Here is a 25,474-nt window from a genome sequence, read left to right as displayed (position 1 = left end):
TACCAAAGGGAGAATGATGCTGGTAGGACTGTGCTCCAGTAGGAGTGAGTGCTTCCAGGGGGAGAAAGTAAAACAGCAAATTGACATTGTAATAGGATGTAAGCAGCAGAATCCCTGGTATTATTTGTGACAAATTTATCCATTGCCACCAGGTGGAAGAGCTGAGCCATTTGGAGACCGACCATGAAGCTGATTTCCAAGGGTTTGGTAATGGGAGCAGAAAGAAAAATTCTGAACAGGTGAAGCCGAGTTTGTTTCTCCTTTTTAAAAATGTTGTGGTATTTTCCTCTATTTCTCTTCACATTCTGAGAGGTGTTTAGAATGGGTGAGCAAGTCAGCAATCTGGCACTATCTCGCCCGTTGAATTGAGACAAAGGCCTCATCTAACCTCTCGGGTGGTGTAAAAGATTCTTTCTCTCAAATTGTGCATGTACTTACAGTCCATTTGCAGTGAGAGTGGCAGGATCATGCAAGCCTCACAATGATCTGTGTTCATTCATCTGTTCTATCACGACTGCCTCATTTTGATTTCTAACAGGTTTTTAAGATTGTAGTGGTGCTTCTATTAAGATATCATGATAACCCCAACAGATTCGTGGCACCTCTTTGTAGTGAGTAAAGCCAAAAAAAAGCACTGCGGCTAAAAAGTCACCTAGTGCTTGAGGTATTTCCCTGTGTTGTAAATTGCCATGGTTACTGATTTATTCCACTAGATCTGTTGACATAATTTCCAGTGATGCAGAATGTCATTTTTTTTTTTTTAGAATCAAAATGGGGAGGCACAGCCACAACCATTTCTTGAGGAGAGCTGCCATTCTTATCATCATGGAAACGGTCCATACTATGATGTCAACGTGCCTGGCTGTTGGTTTTTCAAACTTCCACACAAGGTTTGTTACTTTCCCATTCTGCTCTGATTATTTGCTGTGGTTTTTGCCTCTTAACGCTGCTTGGCTATGGGACGAACTGATAGCACCGACATTGCTTTTTCCCAATTTTCTCCCCTTGTCCCTTGAGGGTGATGTCTCTGGCTGGCTTACCATTCCACACGTCCAGACACCCTTTAATACCTAATGCAACTGCCCATCCGTTATGTCTGTCCATAAGTATCAAAAGGCAATACAACTATGAAGGATATCAACAACAGCAATAATATAAAAGCAAAATACTGCTGGAAATCTGAAATAAAAACAGAAATGCTCAACAGGTCTGGCAGCTTCTGTGGACAGAGAAAGAGTTAACGTTTCAGGTCGATGACCTTTCAACCGGAGTCACATATAGAGCAGACCCAGTGAGGGCGACAGATTTCCTTCCCTAAAGGACATTAAGTGAATCATTTGGGTTTTTAATAACAATCCAGTAGTTTCATGGTTACCATTACTGATGCTATCTTTTTATTCTATATTTATTTAATTGAATTTAAATTCCCCAGCTGCCGTGGTAGGAGTTGAAATTGTGTCTCCAGATTATTAATCCAGGCTTCCAGATTACTAGTCCAGTAAAGCAACCAGTATGCTATCACACCCCCATATGTTGAAAAAGCTGCCTTACTTTTCTGCAATGATGATTTTCCATGATCTCATGGAATCAAACCTGTGAAACTTTAGCTACACATTTTAACATTTTCTCAGTATTGGGAAAGAAATAGGTGATTCTGTGGAGAAACTAAAGCTGAATGTGTGTTTCCTTCCTTTATGTACTTCAGGACGGAAACCAGAACAACGTCGGGAGCCCCTTTGCGAAGGATTTCCTTTCGAAGATGGAAGATGGCACGCTGCAGGCGAGCACCAATGCAACAAGTGCAGCCAGAGCACTGGAAATCAACAAGATGATCTCATTCTGGAGGAACGCCCAGAAAAGAATCAGGTGATGGGTGATCCCCTTTCTCATTTTAACCCTGGTATATTCATTGCCTGCAGTCTATTCCAATACAGGGATGTGCGCACAGTGCAGGCTGTCTGTCTGGAGGGAAGGTGATGCTGTGTTTATCACATGTAGGAAGCTGAGTTTAAGAGTCCAGAGCAAGTTTGATTGTGAACAACCCTGGCCACATCCAATTTCCTGCAAATGGTCTCTGGTTTGAATTGTTCATGCTCATCGAAATGAGTGCTATCAGTGCTTGGAAACAGAACACTGCATTCTCTGTCAGCATCCAGCGGGTCAGATCGGATGCAGCACAGGTTGGATTCACGGTAAAGCTGTAACCTAGCCTACCCTCTCAGAGTGATGCCAACAGTAGTTGCCTAAAAATGGAATAATCACTCCATGGTCAGCTAAAAACACGTTTAGATGCAGAGTGAAGCTCCATCTACTCTGCATCAACAATGTACCTCCATCCCAGCTTCTGAAAAAAGCACCTCCACTGCACCTATGTCACTGTTTATGTTTTCATTTTGCATACTGGCCATTCTGCAGGTTCTGCAACCAATATGAATATTTGGTCCTGAATTTGGTATAATTTTCTGCTGTGAATGCATGTGTGCAAAGAACCGAGCTCCAGAGAGTAACTTGTCTGTCCTATCTGAGACTGTCAGAAGAAAAAGTCCATTCCATTGTCAGTAAGCACTCCCCCTGATGGCAGGGCACAGTGAATTCCTACCCTCACACAGACCTGTATGAACTTGCTTACTACACAGCCTCAGATGCGGTGTTCTTAGTGCAGATCTAATTAGACCATATGTTGAGCATCCGGACCTGGATTGCAGGCAATATTAACAACAATGTGATCAGTCCCAATAAACATGTTAACAGCGGAAGGCTGTTAAATAAACTGTGTAATGCAGTAACGCCAGTTTGCTTCCTTCTACAGTTCTCAGATGGTTCTGATGCTGAAGAAAAGCGAGCTACCTCGTACAGTTACAAGGTGTGTATATTAAATTATCAGCAGTCGTTGGGCTTTTTATCTTGTCGATTTCTCCCCTCCCTTTCCTGAAGACATTGGCCGGAATTTTATGCCGCCCCAGCGGGTCAGTTGGTGGCGTGGGGGCGGCAGGCTCCGGGAGGCCAAACCGCCCCGATTCCGCCTCCGACCAAGTTTATGGAGGTGGGGCGGGGGGGGAGAAGCAGCCCGCGCGCCCGAGGCCAATCAAGACCCTTAAGTGGTCACTTAACGGGGTGCCCAATTGAGGGCTGCCCCTGCCTCCCAACCGAACCCTGGGATCCAAGACACCCCCCCCCCCCTCCCACCCCAAACCCCCCCCCCCAAAGGACCACCCTAGCCTCACCAGGGCACAACCGATTCCCCTGGTGAGGCAACCCAAACTTACCTTCAGTCCCGGCTCCTTGGTATCCTCCTCGGTCGGCTGGGCTGCAGTCTCAGCAATGGCCACCGCTCCCGGCAGCTCACTGAGGCAGGACCTCCTCCCTCAAGTGGGTGGAAGTCCCACCTCGGGCCTATTAAAGCCTGGGGATCCGTAAAATACGGGATGGATCCCCAGGCTGGACGGAAGCGGGTTCGGCGCCGACATTTACGTCGGAGACCGGTTCCCGTCTGCCCACTGTAAAATTCCGGCCATTGCCTCGTTGCTGGGGTCTGGTTACTCAAGTGGACACCATGTTCTTCATTTGTGAACCAACAGATTGAGTGTCGATCGGCTGTTTTATCCGGGAGTGCATCACAGTTGAGCCCGGATTTGTCTCCACCTGACATTTGCACATACGAGTGCAAACTTTCCATCTGGGGTATAGGATATTGGCACTGAGCCAAGGCTCCTCCTCATAGCGAGAGAAAGAAAGTTGGCCGGGAAACTTGCCTGAACTAGAACATACCAGGAAATGGACACTCTTGGACAGGAGTAGTGCTCTGTACAATGATCCCTATAGTGACTCTTTACAGCTAATGAACATCCTTAGAATATTGACCATGTCCTGTTAAATGCTTCACTTTCACAATTACAGGCATCCTTCCTATGATGAAGAGAACAATTATGGAGCCATTTTACCACAGGTGATTACTGCTGGCACAGTGACTCGACGGGCAGTTGAGCCGACCTGGCTAACTGCCAGCAATGCACGGGTACGTGATGCTAACAGAGAATATTAGGAATGTGGACTTTTTCCTTCAAACAGTTATTAGCCAACCATTCCTCACTGTTGTCATCTAAAGGAAATGGCTTGATGAGACCGTATAGAGGGAACTTTACTCTGTATCAAACCTGTGCTGTACCTGTCCTGGGTTTGCTTAATGCTGATGATAAATGCCTGAAATGGGAATATTCTACATCAATCAGTACGAATATTCCTTGTTCACGAGCTGTGCCGTGGTGGTGGTCTGCCCACCCAGGAGAGATGAGCGTGACTAGGGAAGAGAGTATATGAGGTGGTTTTCCTTTGCCTTCCGCAGACCAGAACAGGAATTGAACCCGCGGCGTTGATGTCGTTCTGAACCACACGCCAGCTATCTAGCTGGCTGAGCTACCTGGTCCCCCTGTTCATGAGCATCCTCCCTCCACCCCCCAAAAAACTTCAAAGAATCAAAGCATGTTGAATATTGCAAGATACTGTAAACTGGGGCAAAGTTCCTAGTTTGTTAAAGATATCAGGTGCCAGTGTTTTGCTGCTGCTCCTGAGTAGGTCAAACTGTACTCTTACAACTGGGCATTATTGGACGCCCTTAATTGTGTAACAGCCTCAGAATTAACAGGTATGCATCAATTAAAAAAAAATTTTTTGTACTGTCCTGAAAACACTAACTTTTGCCGGGGCACAATTTCCCCCTCTGGTATGTGAGCCAAGCAGCCAATTTTTAAGGGTGAAACTGGACACTATGGACACTTAGGGTAACACTGACGTTGTGTGATAGTGTAAAATGGATGAGAGCGATCAGCAACCAGCTTTACATTTCTCCCAATTTTCATTTCCATTCACTTCAGTGGAAATAACAAATGGGAGAGATGCAGTGCTGCCGATTTACAATTGTTCATTTTTTGCTACCGCGCAACATCATCTTGCATTTATATAGCGCCTTTAACATTGTAAATGCCCCAAGCCGCTTCATTGGAGTGATTATCAAGCAAAATTTGATACTGCGGCACATAAGGAGATACAGGGACATGTAAGTCAGGTAAAGCTGGTAGTATCAAGTAAAAGCTTGATCAAAGAGGTAGGTTTTAAGGAGCATCTTAGAGGAGGAGAAACAGCCATTGAGATTTAGGGAGGAAATTCCAGAGTTTAGCATCTAGGCAGCTGAAAGCACAGCCACCTATGGTGGAGCGATGAAAATAGGGGATGCACAAGAGGCCAGAGTTGAAGGAACACAGAGATCTCATTGGGTTGATGGAGGTTAGAGAGATAGGGAGGGCAGAGGCCCTCGAGGGATTTGAAGACAAGAATGCAAATTTTAAAACTGAGCAGGACTGGAAGTCAGTGTATGTCAGTGAACAAGGGTGATGGGTGAATGGGACTTGGTGCAGGTTAGTATCTGGGCAGCAGAGTTTTGGATGAGCTCAAGTTTGTGGATGGATCAAGTCTAGAGCATGGAGGTAGGTTTCAGAATAAAATCAAAAATATCCCAAGTGTCTACAGGCTATTCAAGGGTGTGGGTACGGCTGGGTTTGGGGTGGGAGGGGACACTGGCATCACAGCCAAACACAGTCTTGCTGACATTTGACATGCAGACGTGCAGGAGAGTCACTGGGTTGTGTTTGAAGCAAGATCATCTGATTTTTCCCTCCTCCAGGCCTAATTGTAGCAATCCTACAGCCAACCGCAGATTCAGGATGGAATTTTCTTGGTCCGCTTGGCACATTACCATGCAGGGCAATGCATTTACTCATTAAGGTGTCATCATTGGAGCCATTATTTTGTTATTAACCCTATGAAGTATGTAAAAGGATTGCATTCCTTTCTCTCCCTCACAGACCGATCGTGTGGGCAGTGAACTAAAAGCGATGGTTCAGGTACCTCCTGGGTACCACCTGGTCGGAGCAGATGTTGACTCGCAGGAGCTGTGGATTGCTGCCATCCTTGGGGAAGCCCATTTTGCTAGAATACATGGTAAGCTGGTCACACTGAGAATTGAGGTGTAGCAGACTCATGGAAACAAATCCCAAAAATGGACTATGTTGTAAGGTTCAAGTGTTGATCATATTTACACAATTTGCATATTGAGGAAGCGATCCCCATTGATTTTTATGATGCACAAATTTCACAAATACATGGCCTTTCAGCCTGACTGACGTCATGATGAGCCATTTGGATCTTTCTACTTTATATTAAGTAGGTAGGTGAAGCAGTAGTGCTTGATGGGAAGTGGATGGTGGGTCCCTGACCTTTTATGCATCCCCCCCCTTGCTTTGCCCCACCACTGGTACAGGTGCCTTCAGCATTCTGAACCCAATGCTCTGGAATTCCCTCCTGAACCTCACTGACTTCTCTTTTAAGACCCTCCTTAAAACCCAGCTTTTTGACAAAGCTATTAGTCAGCTTTCCAAATGTCTTTTTTTTTTTGGCTGTGTTTATTTTGATCCGATTATGCTTCTGAGAAGCGTCTTGGTAAGTTTTCCTATTTTTAAGGTGTTATATCAATGAAAGTTGTTGAACTCTTTTTTTACATTGGGATTACTGTGTGAATCCAACTGAAACTGTTGAAACAAAATGATAATTATAAGGGTTTTCATGAATTAATTTGGGCAGTCTCAGTTACTAGTGGTATGGGCTTACAGCACAGTACTGCTTTCAATTTGGCACTAAATTGACAGTCTTATTTAGAAAGCTCATAGGGTGCCTGATGTCACATTGGTGAGTAGAAGCAGCTTTTTAGAGGCTTCCTCTACATCTCCTTTGTGTGTTACAAATTTGGGTCAGGCATGATACCTTTTTGGGTTCAATTGCATTAGTCACTCCTGTAAGCGTTACGTACATGTTCCATTTGTAGTAGTTGACTCACACTGCTGTACAATAACAGGATTGTAACAATACTCACCTTCTGATTAGAGCTGGATATTTGTATCTCCGCCCACATGCTTATTCAATCTCTCCGAAAGCAACCAACAACTTGCATTTATATAGTTCCTTTGATGTTGGAAGACACTTCACAGGAGCATCATCAGACAGAACTCAACAAAAGAAAAATTGACCAAACACTTGGTTGTGTAGGATCAAATACAAATCGATAAGGCGGTTTATTTCAGTGAGGTATATATACAGTAGTTTTAATTGGACTCATTCAATCAGCACAACATTACATGAAGCAAAATAAAGAAAACACTCTCTTATTTGACCTAAACAAGAAGACTTCTAACTTTCCTCCAGTATTTGTAACAACTTGGTCACAGCCTTCGCTGACCCTGCCTACCTTGCAGCATTGTTTGAAAAATCTGTTTTGCTGTGACCGTCAGTGTTCTTCCTTTGTTTACAGCCAAAATGGAAAGCTGTCAAACACTTCCTCCCAAGTGCTCAGGAGCAGAGACATGCCAGTGTGGCTATTGTGACATGCTTTTCTGAGTACTGTGACATGTTAATAAATTACTTAGCATTTAGTTTTTGGGAATACAATGTATATTAATCACCTTTCATTTAGATGCCTTTTTCTACATAGCCTTATGTCATTGACAGAGTAAAGCAGGAAGGTGACCTATTTACAGGAATATATAACAGGGCAGAATGCATGTATGTACGACAATCAATCTTGAATTACTTGTGGAGGCTCCCTGGTGTTTAACCAGAACAATGAGCTATCTATGTAGGCTGTATATAGTGACATTACTATTCCTGGCTAGAATGGAGAGTCAATCACACTTTAAGTGACTGGGATTGATTTTACACATATAATTTGCAACTGTCCTCCACTCACTGCATTTTGCTGGAGCAATCATTGTTCTTTTATTGGGAAAAGTTGCTGAAATTTCAGCCATAGATTTTCTTTGCTGAATTTTGTAGAATTCTATATAAAAAAGTCTCTGTCGACTGTTTGCTGTAATGCATTGTTTAAATAGACTCTATTTGCTGCTAAATAGACTTGGTTTGCTTTTTTGTTTGCGTGTTGCCTTAAGCCCCTCCCAGCCTTCAACTCATTGGCAGCCACAATGGTGTCAATAGACACTCTTCTGTATGCCCTGGTGTGCCAGGATAATAAGGATACTTCTTTTCAGTGGATTCCTCAAAAATTAATTTACGCTCTCTGTTTCTGAGTCTAATGCAATTAGCAAACATTCGGTTTGTTGACTCTTTTATCTTTGGCTATAAATGACTTTCCACGTACCCCTTTCTCCCCTCAGGCTGCACTGCATTTGGCTGGATGACACTTCAGGGGAAAAAGAGCAGTGGTACAGACTTACACAGCAAGACAGCTGCCACTGTGGGAATCAGCCGGGAGCATGCCAAGGTTTTCAATTACGGACGGATATATGGTGCCGGGCAGCCATTTGCGGAACGGCTCCTCATGCAGTTTAACCACCGTCTAACGCCTCAGGAAGCTGAAGAAAAAGCACGGCAGATGTACGCAGCAACCAAGGGCATCCGAAGGTGAGCTGCCTCTCTCTCTCTACGCCATTTAGTCCAATTCATTCTTATTGACAAATAACCTGATTACAATGAAACTTGTTCAGCCTTTTGACAGTGCCAGAGAGCATGAGGCTGGGATATCCAGTGACAAGACCAAGCAACTCTTGGGTGGGGTACCATTGTGTCACTTGATTTTTTTCCATTTCTCACACTCTGAGTCACCTCACATATTCGTGCTAATTTTAAGTGTGATTTTGTGGTGCAGACACGCCTGTTTCTCTTGCTTGACTGTGATCTGAGAAGACTTTTGTCCTGTCTGCCTGGGGTGGAGCAGATGGGACCGTGAGGGGAAAAAAAAAACTCAGTATGTGAACAATTGAGGGAGATGAATCCACATTGAATTAAATTACTTTTCAGGCATACTGTGTCCATTTGTGCCTCCTCTTTTTCTTATATCTCCAGAAGCCAGTGGTTGTTGCTGAGTTATTATTCCTTAAGTGCCAAATATTTCCCTGTGTGAGTTTAAAGCATGAGTGTCAGCAGCTTGTCCTGACTTGAGATACAAATCCTGATGTACAATGAGTGAAGTGGACAAAATAAATGATTTCAAGAGATTATTCGATGTATTTCTAGTTTTAAGGAGGGCTGGAGGAACTGATCTCTGAGCAAGAAAAAAGACTTGCATTTATGTAGCATCTTTCACAACCTCAGGACATCCCAAACCACTTTACAGCCATTTAAGTATTTTTGAAGTGTAGTCACAGTTGTAATGTAGGAAACACAGCAGCTAATCTACACACATTACAAACAGCAATGTGGTAATGACCAAATAATAAGCTTTTTTTATTCTTTCATGGGATGTGGACATCACTGGCAAGGTCAGCATTTGTCGTCCATCCCTAATTGCCCTTTAACTGAATGGATTGTTTGGCCATTTCAGAGGATAGTTAAAGAGTCAACCATATTGCTGTGGGTCTGGAGTTATATATAGGCCAGACCAGGTAAGGACAGCAGATTTCCTTCCATAAAGGAGATGGGTTTTTACGACAATCGATGATAGTTTCTTAGTACTATTACTGAGACTAGCTTGCAAGTCAAGATTTTTATGAATTAACTGAATTTATTAATTAAATTTAAATTCCACCAGCTGCTATGGTGAGATGTGAACCAGTGTTCCCCAGGAATTAGCCTGGCCTCTGGATTACCACCTCTCTGTTGATTTAAAGACAAACATTGGCCAGGACACTAGCTCATAAACAGCAAATAAAGGTATATTGAAATTTTTCTCCAGTACAATAAACGGATGATAAAATAACAGCTAAAATGAGGAGGAGGCAAGCTCGTTAAGCCTAATGGCCTAAAAGTTCTTTATGGTCTCATTTCATTACACTAATACTAAAAGAGCAGAAACTGAAGAGACTAAAATGAAGTGAACTTCATATGCCATTTTGGTTCGAAACAGGTGTGTGCTCTCGGAAGATGGGGAGTGGCTGGCAAAGGAGCTGAGCATCTCTGTGGAGAGGGCAGAAAATGGAACAGTCTCTACCGCGGATGCACGGAGAATCCAGAGAGAGGCAGCAAAAAGGTCAGTGTGCTTTTGGAAATTGGTAAATATATACCAAGCTAAAGAAATTCTAAGTATAAATGCATCTATCTATGTCAGCAGCTCTCCTAATGCAGTCCAGGATTTCCATTTCCTGCCTACCAGTTCTTCCTCTGTGGATTTCAACCAGCAGTTTGACTGTAGGGTATTAACTTTCTTGGGATTCAGCTCCCTCCTTTTCTTGCTCTCCAGCAATGGAACGCTGTCAGGAGGCAGAATAATCCTAGCTTCACGATAGCAATTGAAATTGGTAGTAAAATACAAGCACTGAACCGGTGCTCGAAAGCAATAGCTCACCGGCTAGGGGAATTGCATATCCCCACCATCATGGATTGGAGTGGGCTCTATACAAGAATTTAGTACTGTATAGAAATACTGATCTGCCTAAATGTGTGTGCATTTAGTTTGCCTGCATTGAGGAATATGCTCTAGCGAACGTGAACAAAAATATCAGATTATAAAACAGGAAAAAAAGAGGAAATTATACCTGAGGAAACTAAGCTATTTAGATGTGCTAAGGTAAATCCAAACACCTTCTGTTTGAGTCTCTGGATGCTGTTGTAGAATTCTAAAGTTGGCCTTTGCCTCTGGGTAGCGTTCTGTAGATATTGAAGGCTAAAGTGGCTGAGCACGTCAGAACCCTGATCAACAAGCAGCGTCACAGAATGTTGGAATGGAAATTTGTATGTTTCCCTGTCCAACTGCTCAGTGAGCTTCATCTGTGTCAGTGTGAATTGGCACTGAGCAGACAAATTGATTTGTGCATGGAGGGGAAAAAAAGGAAGCTGTGAGAAATTATCCCAGGACACTCCTCACAACAGTTAGTGAAGAGACACAAGGGTCAAAGTTAATTCTGGCTGGACAGATATCATAGAGTAAATATCCATAGATGACAGACCAGAAGCCAATTTCTGGTCCGTGCTGATTTGGCTGATCTCAGGCAATTAGCTTGGTGCCTTTGGGCTGAGGAGCAGTTGGGGAAGTCAGCCAGGATGCCCACTGCCGATCAATACCTCCTGTTGGACAATGAGAGTGCATACGTACGTTGAAGATGTGATTAGATTCAGCTGTGATGCTCCTGCAGTTGAAAAGCCTGTCTGGCCTCATGTGAACAGTGATGCAGTGAGGAATTGGAATTGCATCCCATTACAACCCAGCACCTTTCAGGTTGCGAGGAGAAATCTGATAAAATAAAATTGTACCGTTCAACCAAAGCCTCCCAAAAGCAGGTTATAAGCCTCGCTCCTTTATTTCTCTATCTCTACTCATTGTTGTGCTATATTCAATTAGAATCATTGAACAATTTTAAAGCATTTTCTTTAACTTGGACTGTACAGGTCTAATGGTGCGAAGTGGAGGGTTGTGAAGCAGAGGGTTTGGAGTGGGGGCACAGAGTCTGAAATGTTCAACAAATTGGAAAGTATCGCCACATCCAACTCCCCCCGAACTCCAGTGTTGGACTGCTGTATTAGCAGAGCTCTGGAACCAGGTGCAGTAGGATATGAGGTATTGCTGACCCTCTTCATATGATTTCAACTCTCCATTTCAAAAAAAGGTTTAATGCAGCAATGTCTACAAACACACGATCTCGGGATTAAGCACAAATGGCATTTCTACAGGGGCAGCAGTATTAATCCATCTGACAACTCATTGTTCAGACTTTTAAAGCCTAGGCTAGGAGTCACCTAAATGCAATATCCTGAATTAGTTTATCTTGTCTATTCTTTGAACCTTGGTGGTGTTTTGCATTGTGGATTTAGCCCCTCTCCTGAGCTTATCAGTAAACACATACTCCCAGGCTTTCTTGCATAATGTGAACTTTTTCCTTTATATACAAAAGTGAAAATATGAAAAGTTTATAAAAACCCATCTGGTTCACTAATGTCCTTTAGGGAAGGAAATCTGCCATCCTTACCTGGTCTGACCTACATGCGAGTCCAGACCCACAGCAATGTGGTTGTCTCTTGCCTTCTGAAATGGCCGAGTAAGCCACTCATTTGTCAAGGGCAATTAGGGATGGGCAACAAATGCTGGCATTACCAGCGACGCCCACATCCCATGAATAAGTAAAGAAAAGAGAATGTAAGCATGATTTTTTAAAATAAAACTGGACCTATCCAATGGTCTACATTGGTCTTTGTGAGTTTTTGCATTGTTATATAGTTATTCAAAATGTAGGTAATTGCTGTCTTTCTCTTCCAAAGAATTGTGGTTATTAGCCTAAATCAACAAACAAGTTTTATGCTGAGAGTTATTAAAACCTAAACTGTTCAGCCCAGTCCATAGTGTGTGGTTGGGAGAGGAGAGAGAAAGAGCAATTCCAGTTGTGATATTTTAAGATTTCAGAAACAAAAATTTGATTCATACACCCTAGAGGCATGCAGAACTAGTGCTGCCCATTTTGATGTTCTGCCATTCCTTTCCCTCCACAGTTCATGACCAGCCGCGTGAACTGGGTGGTGCAGAGTTCAGCTGTGGATTACCTACATCTGATGCTGGTGTCCATGAAGTGGCTCTTTGAAGAGTTCAATATTGATGGTAGATTCTGTATCAGCATTCACGATGAGGTCCGTTATTTAGTGAATAGTGAAGACAGATATCGAGCTGCACTAGCACTACAGATTACTAACCTCCTAACGCGGTAAGAGATTTGTTTTTTCTTTCAGATTCAACTGTTTTTTTTCCAGATATTACTTTGATTTCAGGTAGATGTTATTTATGCAAAATTAAACTGGTATTTTTGCCATCCCCAATTGCTCAGTTGATGCACCCACTGTCCAGTGTGGGACTGAAAAAAAAACAGCTGAGCAGGTCTCAAGTTCATGACTGTTCCTGGGCTAAATTAGCTGATTGTGATGCTACAATTGGATCTGTAATAGGGAGGATGTGGGGTTGGGAAATCAGTTATGGTTCCTGCTTCTGATCACTAACCCATGACCACCTGCTTAAGCTTCACCTTGCATGTGAAGACACAAGGATCAGGCCCCCTACTGTTAACTGCTTTCCACCACTCCACTGTCTACAACTAAATGTTAAGAATGGGCACTTGGCTGAGGTGCCAGATGCACGTTGCCAGTCAGTGCCCATGGAGCTGTACCTCGAGTTAGCATCTTCAGGACAGGAGGGGAAAAAATAGAAAAATAGGCAGGGGAATTTATTGCATTGTTTGACAAACAGTAAATAATCTGCAAGGTGCACTCCAAATACAGTGTATGAAACATTTTGGAAGCTGATAAGGTTGTTAAGAAGGCACATAGAATCCTTTCCTTTATTAGTTGAGGCATAGAATATAAGAGTTGGGAGGTAGTGTTGGAACTATATAAAACATAAGTTGTGGCATAACTATAGTGCTGTGTGCAGTTCTGGTCACCTCATTACAGAAAGGATGTAATTGCACCAGAGAAGGTACAGAGGAGATTTATGAGGATCTTGGCAGGACTGGAAAAATAGAGTGGATGGGAAGGGCCTATTTACCTTAACAGAGGGTCAGTGATTAGGGGACGCAGATTTAAAGTAATTGGTAGAAGGATTAGAGGGGAGATGAGGGAATCTTTTTTCCCAGAGGGTGGTAGAGACAGAAAACCTCATCTCATTTAAAAGATGCCTGGATGTGCACCTGAAGTGCTGTAACCTGCAGGGCTACGGACCAAATGCTGAAAGTGGGATTAGGCTGGGTGGCTTTTTTTCCCGGCTGGTGCAGACAAAATGGGCCAAGTAGCCTCTTTCTGTGCCATAAACTTCCAATGATTCTGATCTGTGCCAATGGTGAACTTCATTTTCTTTTCATTTCCAGCTGCATGTTTGCCTACAAACTAGAGATGCAGGACCTCCCACAGTCCGTAGCATTCTTTAGCACAGTGGATGTTGATCGATGCCTGAGGAAGGAGGTGACAATGGATTGCCAAACTCCTTCTAATGTTACAGGGCTGCAAAGGCGATACGGGATCCCAGAAGGTACAGTTGTCAGCTGTGTGTGACCAATTGTGAACTTTGTGCTCCTTTGAGAAATTGAATGAAATGTCTCCAATGAAATGGTGGGAACTTGAAGCGAGACAATAGAAATACACAGGAAGGCAGAAAGAGAAAGTTAGGTTAATATTTTGAGTGGGACACCCATCAGAACTTCGTTAAAAAATAATCTAAATTGGGGCAGTTTTAGGTTACATTTGTGGTGAAATATTATGTTGCTGCTGGGGCGAGGAAAGAGATTTTCAATCTTAAGTAACTCGCCACACAGATAAATATATTTTTCCAAGCTTATTTGATTTAGATTTAGAGATACAGCACTGAAACAGGCCCTTCAGCCCAACGAGTCTGTGCCGACCATTAACCACCCATTTATACTAATCCTACACTAATCCCATATTCCTTCCACATCCTCACCTGTCCCTCAATTCCCCTACCACCTACCTATACTAGGGGCAATTTATAATGGCCAATTTACCTATCAACTTGCAAGTTTTTTTGGCTGTGGGAGGAAACCGGAGCACCCGGCGAAAACCCACGCAGTCACAGAGAGAACTTGCAAACTCCGCACAGGCAGTACCCAGAATTGAAACCGGGTCGCTGGAGCTGTGAGGCTGCGGTGCTAACCACTGCGTCACTGTGCTGCCCAACCATCATTGAGAAATTTTCCATTTTACCAGCAGTGGACCCCCCCATAACCCATTGTCTTTAAGAAAGGAGCAGAGAAGCCATGATTAATAAATGGGAACATCACAGGTTAGCTTAATATCTTGATACCTGCTATAAATGACCATGTAATTACTCCGTCTTCTCTATCAGACATCCCATTAAAAAAAGCATCTTCTCACATTGGAGTACTTTCTCACCTTTCCAGTTACTCTTAAGCTGCTAGGCAGCACTGTACATTTCTCTGTTTCTAATACATCAGATTAGTTAGCCTAACAATGTAACTGTTGTTTCTTTGTTCATCTCAAAACTTATGGTACAAATCAGGCAAACTATACATAGTGTTAGCTGACGCTATTCTAGATTCCTGACTACAGGTGTTCAATGTTACTGTGATCTTCAGAAAAAAAACATTTTGAGATAATCTAATTGAATTTTTCCAGATTGTAAAGGCATTTGACAAAATCAATCCAGACAAAATGTTCAAATCCCAGGGGACATATGTCACAAATTAAGGAATTGGCAGTAAGGAGGGAAGTGAAGGGACTAATTTCACAACTCAGTTAGGTTGTGGCTGAAAAAAGTTACTAGGGAGGGCTTTTGAAGTAGAGTGTAAAACTTGGAAGGATTGTGAACTGTGAGGAGGTAGTGATGAACTTCAAAAGGACGTAGACAGGTTGGTTGAATGGGTGGACAAGTGGCAGCTGAAATTTAATGCAGAGAAGTGTGAAGTGATTCATTTTGGTAGGAAGAACACAGAGACAATTTTAAATAAAGGGTGTAATTCTAAAGGGGGTGCAGGAACAGAGAGACCTGGGTGTATATGTACATAAGTCATTGAAGGTGGCAGAACAGATTGAGAGAGCACTTAATACAGCATCCAATACTTCATTAATAGGAGCATAAGAGTACAAAAGCAAGGAAGTTATGTTAAACTTGTATTGAACACTGGTTCAGCCTCAACCTGGAGTATTATGTCCAGTTCTGGGTGCCACACTTTAGGAAAGATGTGACGGCATTGGAAAGAGTGCAGAAAAGGTTCACGAGAATAGTTCCAGGGACGAGGACCTTCAGTTACATGGATAGATTGGAGAAGAGAAGGTTGAGCGTAGATTTAATAGTGGTATTCAAAATCATGAGGGGTCTGGATAGAGAAGATAGGGAAAAATGTTCCCATTGGTAGAGAGTGATAGAGAACAAGAGGGCATCAATTTAAGGTAATTGGCAAAAGAAGCAATGGATTGAGGAGGAAAATCTTTTTCACGCAGCGAGTGGTTAGGATCTGGAATGCATTGCCTGAAAGTGTGGTGGAGGCAGGTTCAATTGAAGCATTCAAGAGGGAATTAGATTATCGGAAAAGGGAGAAAAGGCAGGGCTACGGCGAGAACGCCAGGGAGTGGCACTAGTTGAACTGCTTTTTTGGAGAGCTGGCACAGACACGATGAGCTGAATGGCCTCCTGTGCTGTAACAATTCTGTGATTCTGTGACACAGTTGGATTCTTCATGAGAGAGAAAAGATAGAGACGATTTGAAAAAAAGTAAACACTGTTGGGTCTAATGGACCTCTTGATGTTGCTAAAATTTCTTCTCTTCTGTGATCATTTGGTGTGACGTGAGCTTTGACTAACTCATCAACACTCCACTCTAAATTAAGCACTTACAGCCCCTTAGGTTGAATATGTCACACATCCACGTGCTTGATAAACGAACAAATTGGTTCCTCTGCAGGAGGCTTGCAGTTTCTCTGGTCTACAGCATACAAAAGGATTGATAGAGGGGCTTACAGGAGCTGCACAGTACCAGATGTTAATTAATTATCAGCTTTTACTTTGCTTTAAAAGATTAATGTGGCACCACTTTAGTCATTATCTTTTGAAGCTTACAAAATATACATCTGTGTTTTTTGGCACCATCTGCAAAACAAAAAGGAATCTTATAAAAAGTTCTGAATGCTGGCAATTGGCCCATTTAACACACTGCCTGCCTCCCGCAAGCATAGCTTTTGTCAGGCTCTCAGATACTAGATTTGATATTGGCTACAGCCAATCTTAATCTGCCCACCCCACCCCCCCCTCCCCACTCCCACTTCAATATATAACCATATATTAGGAAAAACTATCGAAGACTGGAGTGCTACAGTTGGCCTCTGAACTAAGGAGGAGAAAATCAGCCAGGGTTTCTGATTACTATCCAGTGACTCCTGCTGGAAGGTGTGCAGGATCGCTCACAGCAATGATGCCCCCTTCTCTCTTGCCCTGCTCCCAACTGAATAGCTTTTCAAAATTCATTGATTAGGCTGACACAAGGACAGCATTCTGGTGAAGTAGCAGTGACTGTATCCCAGCAAGAGTTGGCACCTTTGGGGCAGGGTGGTAGAGAATTAACTCTTTAAAAAACTTTAGTTTTTGTTTATAGTCGAGGGTTGCACATTCTCCAGAATCTTCCGGTCCATTAATGTATTATTGACTATGAACAAATCCTCCTACCTCACATAGGTATGGGATGTTAAAGACACTACTATTTAAGAGTAACAAATGGATCTTTCTTTCAACTGCTGCCACCACAAGCCCACTGTAGCATGATAACTTGCTATTCAACTCTTATGATGCAGCCCAGCTAAATTGATTCTATCAACTAGAAGGTCTTTGGTAATTTCCCCAGCAAGTCAAGGTTCATCACTCCAAACAGATATCCATTGGCTGTTGGGAAGTACAAGGATTCAGATTGACTGAGTTGCCTCAGTAGTCGAAAAGCCTGTCACTCATTCAGAGTAGGCAGCTATCTCCTCCTTAGCTGCTGACACCACAAACCCTGTGCTCGAGACATGCAAACATTTGTTGAAAAAATGAAATTTCTTCACAAAAGCAAGATCCAACTTCAGAGCACATGTCCTACCAAATAACTGATTTTCCTGATCAGGAGAGCCAATTCCATAAATTCCAGTATATCCCTATCTGGGCTTGTTCATTAATGAAAGATCACACTTATCACTTGGAAAAATAAGAGTTAAAGTTTTGTCACTTTTTTTAATTGTGCATTTTTCAGTTTTTACAAGCGTTACAATATTTATACTTTTCCTTCCTATAGGAGAAGCACTAGATATTTATCAAATTATTGAAAAAACAAACGGGTCTCTTAACAAAAGAAAACAAACATAAAACAGGAAATCTACCCTACGAAAAAGAACTTCAGAGAAGCAAGATGACTAACCCAATTTATCAGGTCTTACTTGTGAGTGTGGTATTTCCTTGCTGTTGCACAAATTGATGAAGCTTTACGACAACATCAGGATGGGAAATGATTCAAGTAAGCATGACAGACTGAACTGAAAGTCTGGAGAAGGATGATTGCAATTTGAATCGTTCAGATCCTGCGATGGTTATCAATTCGACCCTATTGTCCTCAGATTTTGGGCATGCCATTTGCCCTTGCTGTCACAGTTTCATCTTTTTCTCTTTTTCTTCTTTGGCTCTCTGTTTTCCTCTACAGTGATATTTGACTGGAGAAAGACAGGAGAAATTTCTGGTATATTAATTGTACAACATGCAAACCTCTATTTAAATGTTTTTGCTTCATTTAACACAGAATCTCAGTAATACTGTAAGACTTCTTCTCTCTTTCCTGTGCTGTAATTACTATAATTGTATCAGTACGAGCTATGAACAAGCACTTGGCAAATCAATATGTTCATTTCCCAGTGATTATTCATGGGTCAGGGATGAGAACCATTGGGTAGCAGTAATAACTGGATGTATTTAAAGTCTCTTAGGATGAGCATGCTACTTGGCACAGTTCTCACTGTAATTGTGTGCTCCACACTCAACGCAGAAACTCCTCATTACCTTTTGCCAATCAGAAGGGAGTTGACTCGCACATTTAATCGAACCATACAGTTCAGATTCCATTTCACTCCTACTGTGGAATTCCTGAAATTAATACAAAATCCTCTCTTTGTGGTTTAATCACTTAAGATGCAACCATCTGCTTTTTTGTATGCAATAAGAATTGTTCTGGTAGCTATATATAGAGCGTTATCAAAAATGTTCATAAAAATTTTCTTTTGGAACATATTTGATATTGTCACAGTGACCATAGCAAGTTTGCCTACCATCCCTATCCCTCAGCAATTTAAGCTGCACTTTATATAAATTATAACAGACTACATTAAAATGTTGAGTAACCAAGATGCAAATAAAGAAGTTATTCAGCGGCAGTTAAATTGTTTCATTAGTTTAAAAAACTGTGCAGTTGATATGTGAAATATGAAATGGAAATATAGATCGTGTAATGGGGGAACTCACTGCCTGAGGAGCATTTGCAGCCCCCATTCCCTTGTTGTGGACCTTAATCGATGTGCTGCACAATAGGCCTCTAGTACTTTCCCTTTCTTGCTCCTCAACATAAAACAATGGAATCAAAACAAGAAATGCTGGAAATACTCAGCAAGTCTGGCAGCATCTATGGAGAGAGAAGCAGAGTTAACGTTTCAGGTCAGTGACCCTTCACCAGAACTGATGACGAGTCACTGACCTGAAACGTTAACTCTGCTTATTTCTCCACAGATGCTGTCAGATCTGCTGAGTATTTCCAGCATTTCTTGTTTTTATTTCAGATTTCTAGCATCTGCAGTATTTTGCTTTTATAAAACAATGGAATGCTGTTAGGAAGCAGGGTTCTCTCAGCTCCCATACAAGTGAAAAGACCACATTAAAATTGAACTATTCTATAAACCCTGTGCTTCCTCCTTCCATTTCCTCTGGGAAAGTGTGTTCACATTGAAATTAACTCTGTGGGGATTTGCAGGTGCAGATCTGTACCTCCCTCTAACGTGTGGGATATTAAAGCAGTCAAGAGTGATCTTTGAACAAGACATTGCTTGAGACTACTGCCTTTGACAAAATATTGGTGAGTATTGCTGAAATGAAGCAAAGTTTGGTGTGCAAACTAACCTCAAAACAAGAATCAAAGTGCTTTTTCATCTTTACCTGATCATCATCTTCATCCTGGATTTCCTCTGCTTCCTGTTCTTGGAGCGCTGCATCCAACGTGGCTGCATTAATTCGGAAATCGCGTGATGTGCTGAGCTTCATGTACTGCATCAAGTTCACCTATAAAAGAGAAACATTTTAATAAATTGAGAAAGTGCAGAACATTAGATCACATGGGCTCTAGCAGCTTTTCAAAAATCACTTATTGACGCATAACAATTGAGGTTGATCCCATAAAGAAACAAAAAGGAGTAAACAATAGAGCAAAGGTAAACACTACAAATTAAATTACAGCAGTAGAAACAAAGTATAGATTCAAATTAATGAAAGATAATATTAGAACATAAGTTCTTCACACAATGACCAATGTGTACAATAAACTTCCAAATAGGAGAGTAACACCATGTAATCCCTTAGAAACTAGTTAAATACTGAGGTTAGGAGGCAGGAAGAAAGTGAACTGCAGCTTTCTGAATGGATTAGCCACGATGGGAAAAGTGGCCTTCATAATCAGTATCCAGTGAAAGAGAAGAACCAACTTAGCTTGCCAAAGTTGTACCTTTGTCGTAGGGAAATGTACTTTACAATGTTGCAGTAGGCATAAAGTGGAAAAGCTATATCTTAAGTTTGTCAATAATCTGGAAAATTGAAACAGGTTGGAGAGCACCAGAAAAAACTCTTGTCCTGAATCGGGTTTCTTATTAATTTTTGTATAGCTTAATGGTCTTTATCTGGCGCTCTACACAATTTTGGTCAGTTGATGAGAGGAAGTATATACTGGTCTTGAAAGGGTGCAGAGGAAAGCTATATGTTTCAGAAATGTAACTGATGAATTTAGGGAAGTTGGGTTTGTTTTCTTTTAAACGTAAAAGATGTTTTCAAGATTATGAGCAGGTTGGCAAAAGGCTCAAATCAGAGGGGTCTAGAATTAAAACTAATTTTGGAGTAAGAAAAAAAAAATCAGAAATTTTACTTTTTCATCCACAGGTAATCAAGTCGTACAATAGGTTACCAGGAATGTACACTGCAAATCGTATAAGTGGGCTCGAGGCAAGTTCTTGTATGGCTGGAGAGATAGAAAGAATTGAATGGTGTAGCCAGAGGATGGGTTTGTGGAGTTGTTTTGGGTTTTATCTGTGAAAGAGAGGTAGACTTTTTGGCTAATGGCTTTTTCCTGATTTGTAACATCATACAGGTGTCACACAGATAGGATTATAAAAGAGATTAGCTGCACGAGGGATAAGCTGTTTCTATTTCCTTCAGTGTCTTTTCCCTCTCCACACTAATGCGATCTTTCTGACTAAAATAAAATGAAGAAAATTCTAATCAATACTATTTCCCAAGTAAAAGTAGGCGGGCAGCCACCTACCTTTGATTTCTTAGTAAGATGAATCAGAAATTTCTCATACTGTTCAATAGCAAATATCAAATTGGGTATTGGCTTGGTTTCACGGAGCACTCGAGCCTGCAAACAGAAACAACAGAGTTGTGAACTATTGTCAGCCTGAAAGATTACATGCAGCAGGTCAATGAAAGGGCAGGGTAATGATCACACCACATCCTTTAAATGAATACACATATAATGCCTTAAGATTCCACAATTATCTATGAAGATTTCAAAGGTTATATTACAAATTTATTGTGCAAGCGAGAGTGTTACAGTAGCATTTTGCACATGGAAAAAACACCTAAACTCAAGCCAGAAGTGAGGCATTTTGTGGACACTGGCATTTCCACGAGACTTAATGGTTCAAAGCACCATGTGACACAGTACGGAGCCACAGAAGTTTTCATGTTCAATTCCAAGTTTATGCAAAGTTTACTCATCTTCATTAGACATTTCAATTTGCCTCTTTGCCCTTGGATTGGAAGCTGGAGGAAAACAACCTGTGTTCCCACTCGCAACCACTATCCAATGACCATTGTTGGCAACTGTGGATTTGTGCCCCAACAAGAGACAGCACCTTCAGGGGAGGTGAGAAAACTGGTGGGGCAAAAAAAGGTGTTGCCAACATACTCTGCTATATTACGCATAAAAGTTTGGATTGAAATAACTAAATCCTGCCACAAAATGAATTTAACATTAAAATTCACTTAATTTCTTTATGATTGACTTGCATGTAACTATTACTGTTGAAATTTTTAATTTAATAAAATCTTTTGCTGGAAATTGCATCCATAAGACATCAAGAAAGATTAGGATCAGGCCTGAGATGCCCTCCATAGTTGCTGGCTGAAGCATACCATCATGGACCTGTAAACAGTGACCATTTAGCTGGACTGGAGGACTGCCAACACCTGTGGACCCACAGCCCAACAGTGAGGAGGAGAAAACAAAGAAAAATCAGACCTTTACACCTGGCATGAATTGAATCTATTAAAACTATTGTTTCTAACTTGCTTGAATTGAACTCTCGGTGTAATACCCTTAAACACTTCTGGAGTATGATTCCTCTTATTTACGCTACTGAATGTATCTTTAGATAACCTAATAGTTAAACAGTCATTATCCCTTTTAAGAGGTTTAAGTCATGAGTAAAGATATCGATATATATATTGTATAGAATTTTCCTATATCTATGCATAGGGCAAAGAGCCACAAGGTCAAACTATTAAATGACAAATTTAAGGTGATCAGGAAATTCTTCTTCACCCATAATCAACACATGACATGGATTCCTTGATAGTCATGAAGGCGAAAACCCTGGAATCATTTAAGAACCATTAGAAAATGCAATGGGAGGACTTCAGGATCACGTAGGATAGATAAATCAAGATAGCCGAATGGCCTTCCTCATCTGTATTTATGTTGTGAACAGTAGGCATCTAACTGGGTTATTTTACAGATCTCATACCGTTGCTGCAGTGATGGCTGCCATCTCCTTCTTCTTGTCCTTTTTCTTTTCTGCACCTCCACCAAAGCTCACAGTCTCACTCTGGATATTCTATATAAAAAACTCAGTTAGAATTTGAATGGTCAACAACTTGTTCCTTTCCCTGCCTCAAAAAAGTCACATAATACTCACAAGCTACAACCTAAAACTAAAGAGAGTATAAGTTACGATTCGAAACTTTGGTGGTTTCCCCGAATAGTAATGACTGATATTTAAAACAGCATAAGTGCATAACTAAAATACAGATTTCAAAAATAAATTTTAAAATTAGCTTAAAGAGCCCGCATTTTGATCATATCTATTCTGAACTTATTTATTTACATTAAACAGGTTATATTAGCTCGGGGTAAATAAATTGCTTGGTGTGCAAGTTCAATTCCTGGTCCACCCAAAGTTGATCAAGATTGCCAAGAGTGCTACAATTTGTCTTAGGTTGGCAGAAACATCAGTCCAAGTTCCTACTCCTATTTATTATCAGATGACCCTTATTGGAACGTGCATGCGTATGTATCAGGTGAGAAGCTTGGTTGTGATGTCCCTCCCTCTTTCCAACACCCCTACACGCCCAAAGTCTGCTGACTTGGGTGAGGGGCTGGAGGGCAGTGAGTGCACATGGAATCATAAGTCTTCAAGACAGAGGAAATAAATTTGTTATTTCTGTAGATAACTAAGTCTGCAACATTACTGAATATACATCATCAGTGGCCACAAACAACCAACACTGGTGCCTGCAACCAAATATTAAATGGCATCTTAAAATGTATCGAAATTGCAGAAAATGATATCCAACTGGATGAATAGTAAAAATGAATTGTTACATACCTGAACATAGGTTATGAAAGCATAGCACTGTGGAGTCAGGTGTGATCCAGAAAGTTTAACCTAAACACAACAGACCAAAAACTTTAATTTACTGCTCAATTGATTGTATATCATCTACCTAGATTCCCTGAAGGCTGAATGTGAGAACTTCAACACGTCACATCATGTGGCGGAGGGATGCAGTTTGCTCTCAGATGCTGCTCAGCTCTTGATCTTGCTGCAACACTGTGGGAGGTGCCAAGATCCACACAACAGAAAGGATAAAGTGAAATAAAATCAGAAGTGTCATTTCTCAGCCATTCTTGTGGTATTGGCAGAGCCTGAAAGCAGGTCACCCTTCAGCCTGATGTGGTTTGTGGCTCACAGCAGAGGGATTTCATACTGCTCTTAGACCAGTCTTTTCGTCACCCTTCCTAACATTTCTGTGGCTTTCCATCCAATTTTCTTTTTGCTTATGTCCATGAAGTGGCTTGGAAGTTTTTCTATATTATTGGTGCTTTATAAATTCAAACTTTTGAATGCATTACACCTTGCATGACAGGATAGCAGACTGCAGCCATAACTGCCCACAGGACAAAAACCCAGTATTGTCTGCACCAGCAAAGATGGGCAACGAGGAATACAAAGCTTGATCAGCTGCTTCCCCACAAGGACGAAGTGGGCAAAAGACATGAACTGCCAGGTTAGCACTCCAGAACACCCTTAATCATTTCCTAACCAATCACTGGTGGAAGGCTGGGGCCAGATTGTCTGTCTTTCCTTCTGGCTGGGAAATGATGCATGAGCCTGAGGAGAAAGAATACATCAATAAACAAAAATCTGGCTCCATCCAATGGCTCTGTGTATAAATATACTGGTGTGTTACTGCGGTATACAAACCAGGAAAGTATCATGTTTAATCTCTGATCTGTGCTGAGTTAACTGATAGCGACTGGTGAATTAGGAGAGATACTAATTGGCCTCAGAATCAGGGAAGGAGAATCAGCTAGAGTTCTGACTGGTATTCAGAGACCCTGGCTGGGATTTTACGAGGGGCAGTGGCTGCTGGCCCTGGAAGCCACGACTGTATTTTACGCTCCTCGGGCAATTAACTGCCTGCAGTTGTGGCTTTTGCCCCTCTGGGGCAGGATGTCCCACCTCCAAGACAGAGGACTGGCAGCCCTTCAGTCCAAGCAGTGCCACCGGGAGCAGTGACAACTGCTGAGACTGCAGCAGGCCTTGGACCCAGTCCGCAATGGAGGCTGGAGAATAAGCTAAGTGGGGTCAGGTCTTGTCGGGGCCATCAGCCAGTTCCCGGCGAGGGGGAGTTGATCACAATGGCAAGGGGGTGCTGTGCTGCTGGGGGGGGGGGGGGGTGGTGGGGCTCTCTGTGGGGCACAGAGAGCCCAATCAGGAGGCCCCCCGCCAGCCCGTAAGGAGACAGTCAGGTTTAACTGGGAAATTTCCCCAGATAAAATACCAGTGCCAGCGGGAAGAGGCCCTTAAATGACCATTAATTAGCCACTTCAGGGCCTCAATTTGGCCCAGGGTGGGCAGGCCACCTGCCACCTCCCCTGCTATTGTTAAAATACCAACGAGGGCAGGTAGGCCACGGGCACAGCACCACCTGCCACCCCACCATCTCCCAGCCCGCTCAAACGGAGAGCAAGGGAGGGGCATAAAATACCGAGCCCTATGTTGGGAGTTGCGTGTGCCGACAAGGAAAGATATAATCGGGTAATGACTGTCATTCCTTCCATGGTTTAATAGCCGACTAACAATTTCCAAGTATTTACACAAGGAATGGACACTAGGGTAGGTACTGGAATTCTGCCAGTGCCAGGGGAACTAAGCCACCGCTTTCAGGAATGAAAAAGATTATGTAAATCAAATTGTTTTGATCCACCCCACAACTACCAATGGGGTCAATTTACTACTGTGGAATTACCAGTGAATTGTTTTGCTGCCCCCTTACTGCTTGTAAAAAGAATGCAACACCTGACACTACCAGCATTGAAATTCTGGCTTGACATGTACCTTGTTGACTTGAACTATAAAATAGAAGATTAGAGTCTATACAATGTGTATAAAACATCAGGGTATACAGTAAATT

At 42.1% G+C, this 25,474-nt stretch overlaps 2 protein-coding genes across 8 annotated transcripts in view; one reads left to right on the top strand and one right to left on the bottom strand.

Moving 5' to 3' along the window:
- The window catches only part of polg (polymerase (DNA directed), gamma), a 41,037-nt gene extending 21,931 nt beyond the window's left edge, over nt 1-19,106 (top strand). For all 5 annotated transcript variants that reach the window (XM_068018064.1, XM_068018069.1, XM_068018065.1 and 2 more), the window contains 12 exons: nt 153-239; nt 765-890; nt 1,706-1,866; nt 2,810-2,863; nt 3,898-4,015; nt 5,859-5,994; nt 8,217-8,463; nt 9,905-10,027; nt 11,383-11,551; nt 12,478-12,686; nt 13,839-13,999; nt 17,766-19,106. In XM_068018064.1, coding sequence (XP_067874165.1) covers nt 153-239; nt 765-890; nt 1,706-1,866; nt 2,810-2,863; nt 3,898-4,015; nt 5,859-5,994; nt 8,217-8,463; nt 9,905-10,027; nt 11,383-11,551; nt 12,478-12,686; nt 13,839-13,999; nt 17,766-17,836 — 1,662 coding nt within the window. In that variant the 3' untranslated portion in view covers nt 17,837-19,106. The remainder of the gene's footprint in view (nt 1-152; nt 240-764; nt 891-1,705; nt 1,867-2,809; nt 2,864-3,897; nt 4,016-5,858; nt 5,995-8,216; nt 8,464-9,904; nt 10,028-11,382; nt 11,552-12,477; nt 12,687-13,838; nt 14,000-17,765) is intronic.
- The window catches only part of fanci (FA complementation group I), a 71,259-nt gene continuing 63,484 nt past the window's right edge, over nt 17,700-25,474 (bottom strand). For all 3 annotated transcript variants that reach the window (XM_068018061.1, XM_068018063.1, XM_068018062.1), the window contains exons 34-38: nt 23,383-23,442; nt 22,522-22,611; nt 21,036-21,131; nt 19,664-19,786; nt 17,700-18,177 (exon numbers count right to left, since the gene is read on the bottom strand). In XM_068018061.1, the coding sequence (XP_067874162.1) occupies nt 18,121-18,177; nt 19,664-19,786; nt 21,036-21,131; nt 22,522-22,611; nt 23,383-23,442 (426 nt within the window). In that variant the 3' untranslated portion in view covers nt 17,700-18,120. The remainder of the gene's footprint in view (nt 18,178-19,663; nt 19,787-21,035; nt 21,132-22,521; nt 22,612-23,382; nt 23,443-25,474) is intronic.

This window comes from Heterodontus francisci, chromosome 38 (assembly GCF_036365525.1).
Source record: "Heterodontus francisci isolate sHetFra1 chromosome 38, sHetFra1.hap1, whole genome shotgun sequence".
Taxonomy (NCBI): Eukaryota; Metazoa; Chordata; class Chondrichthyes; order Heterodontiformes; family Heterodontidae; genus Heterodontus; species Heterodontus francisci.
Note: the sequence above shows the minus strand (reverse complement) of the source record. Positions and strands in the feature narration are given on the sequence as shown.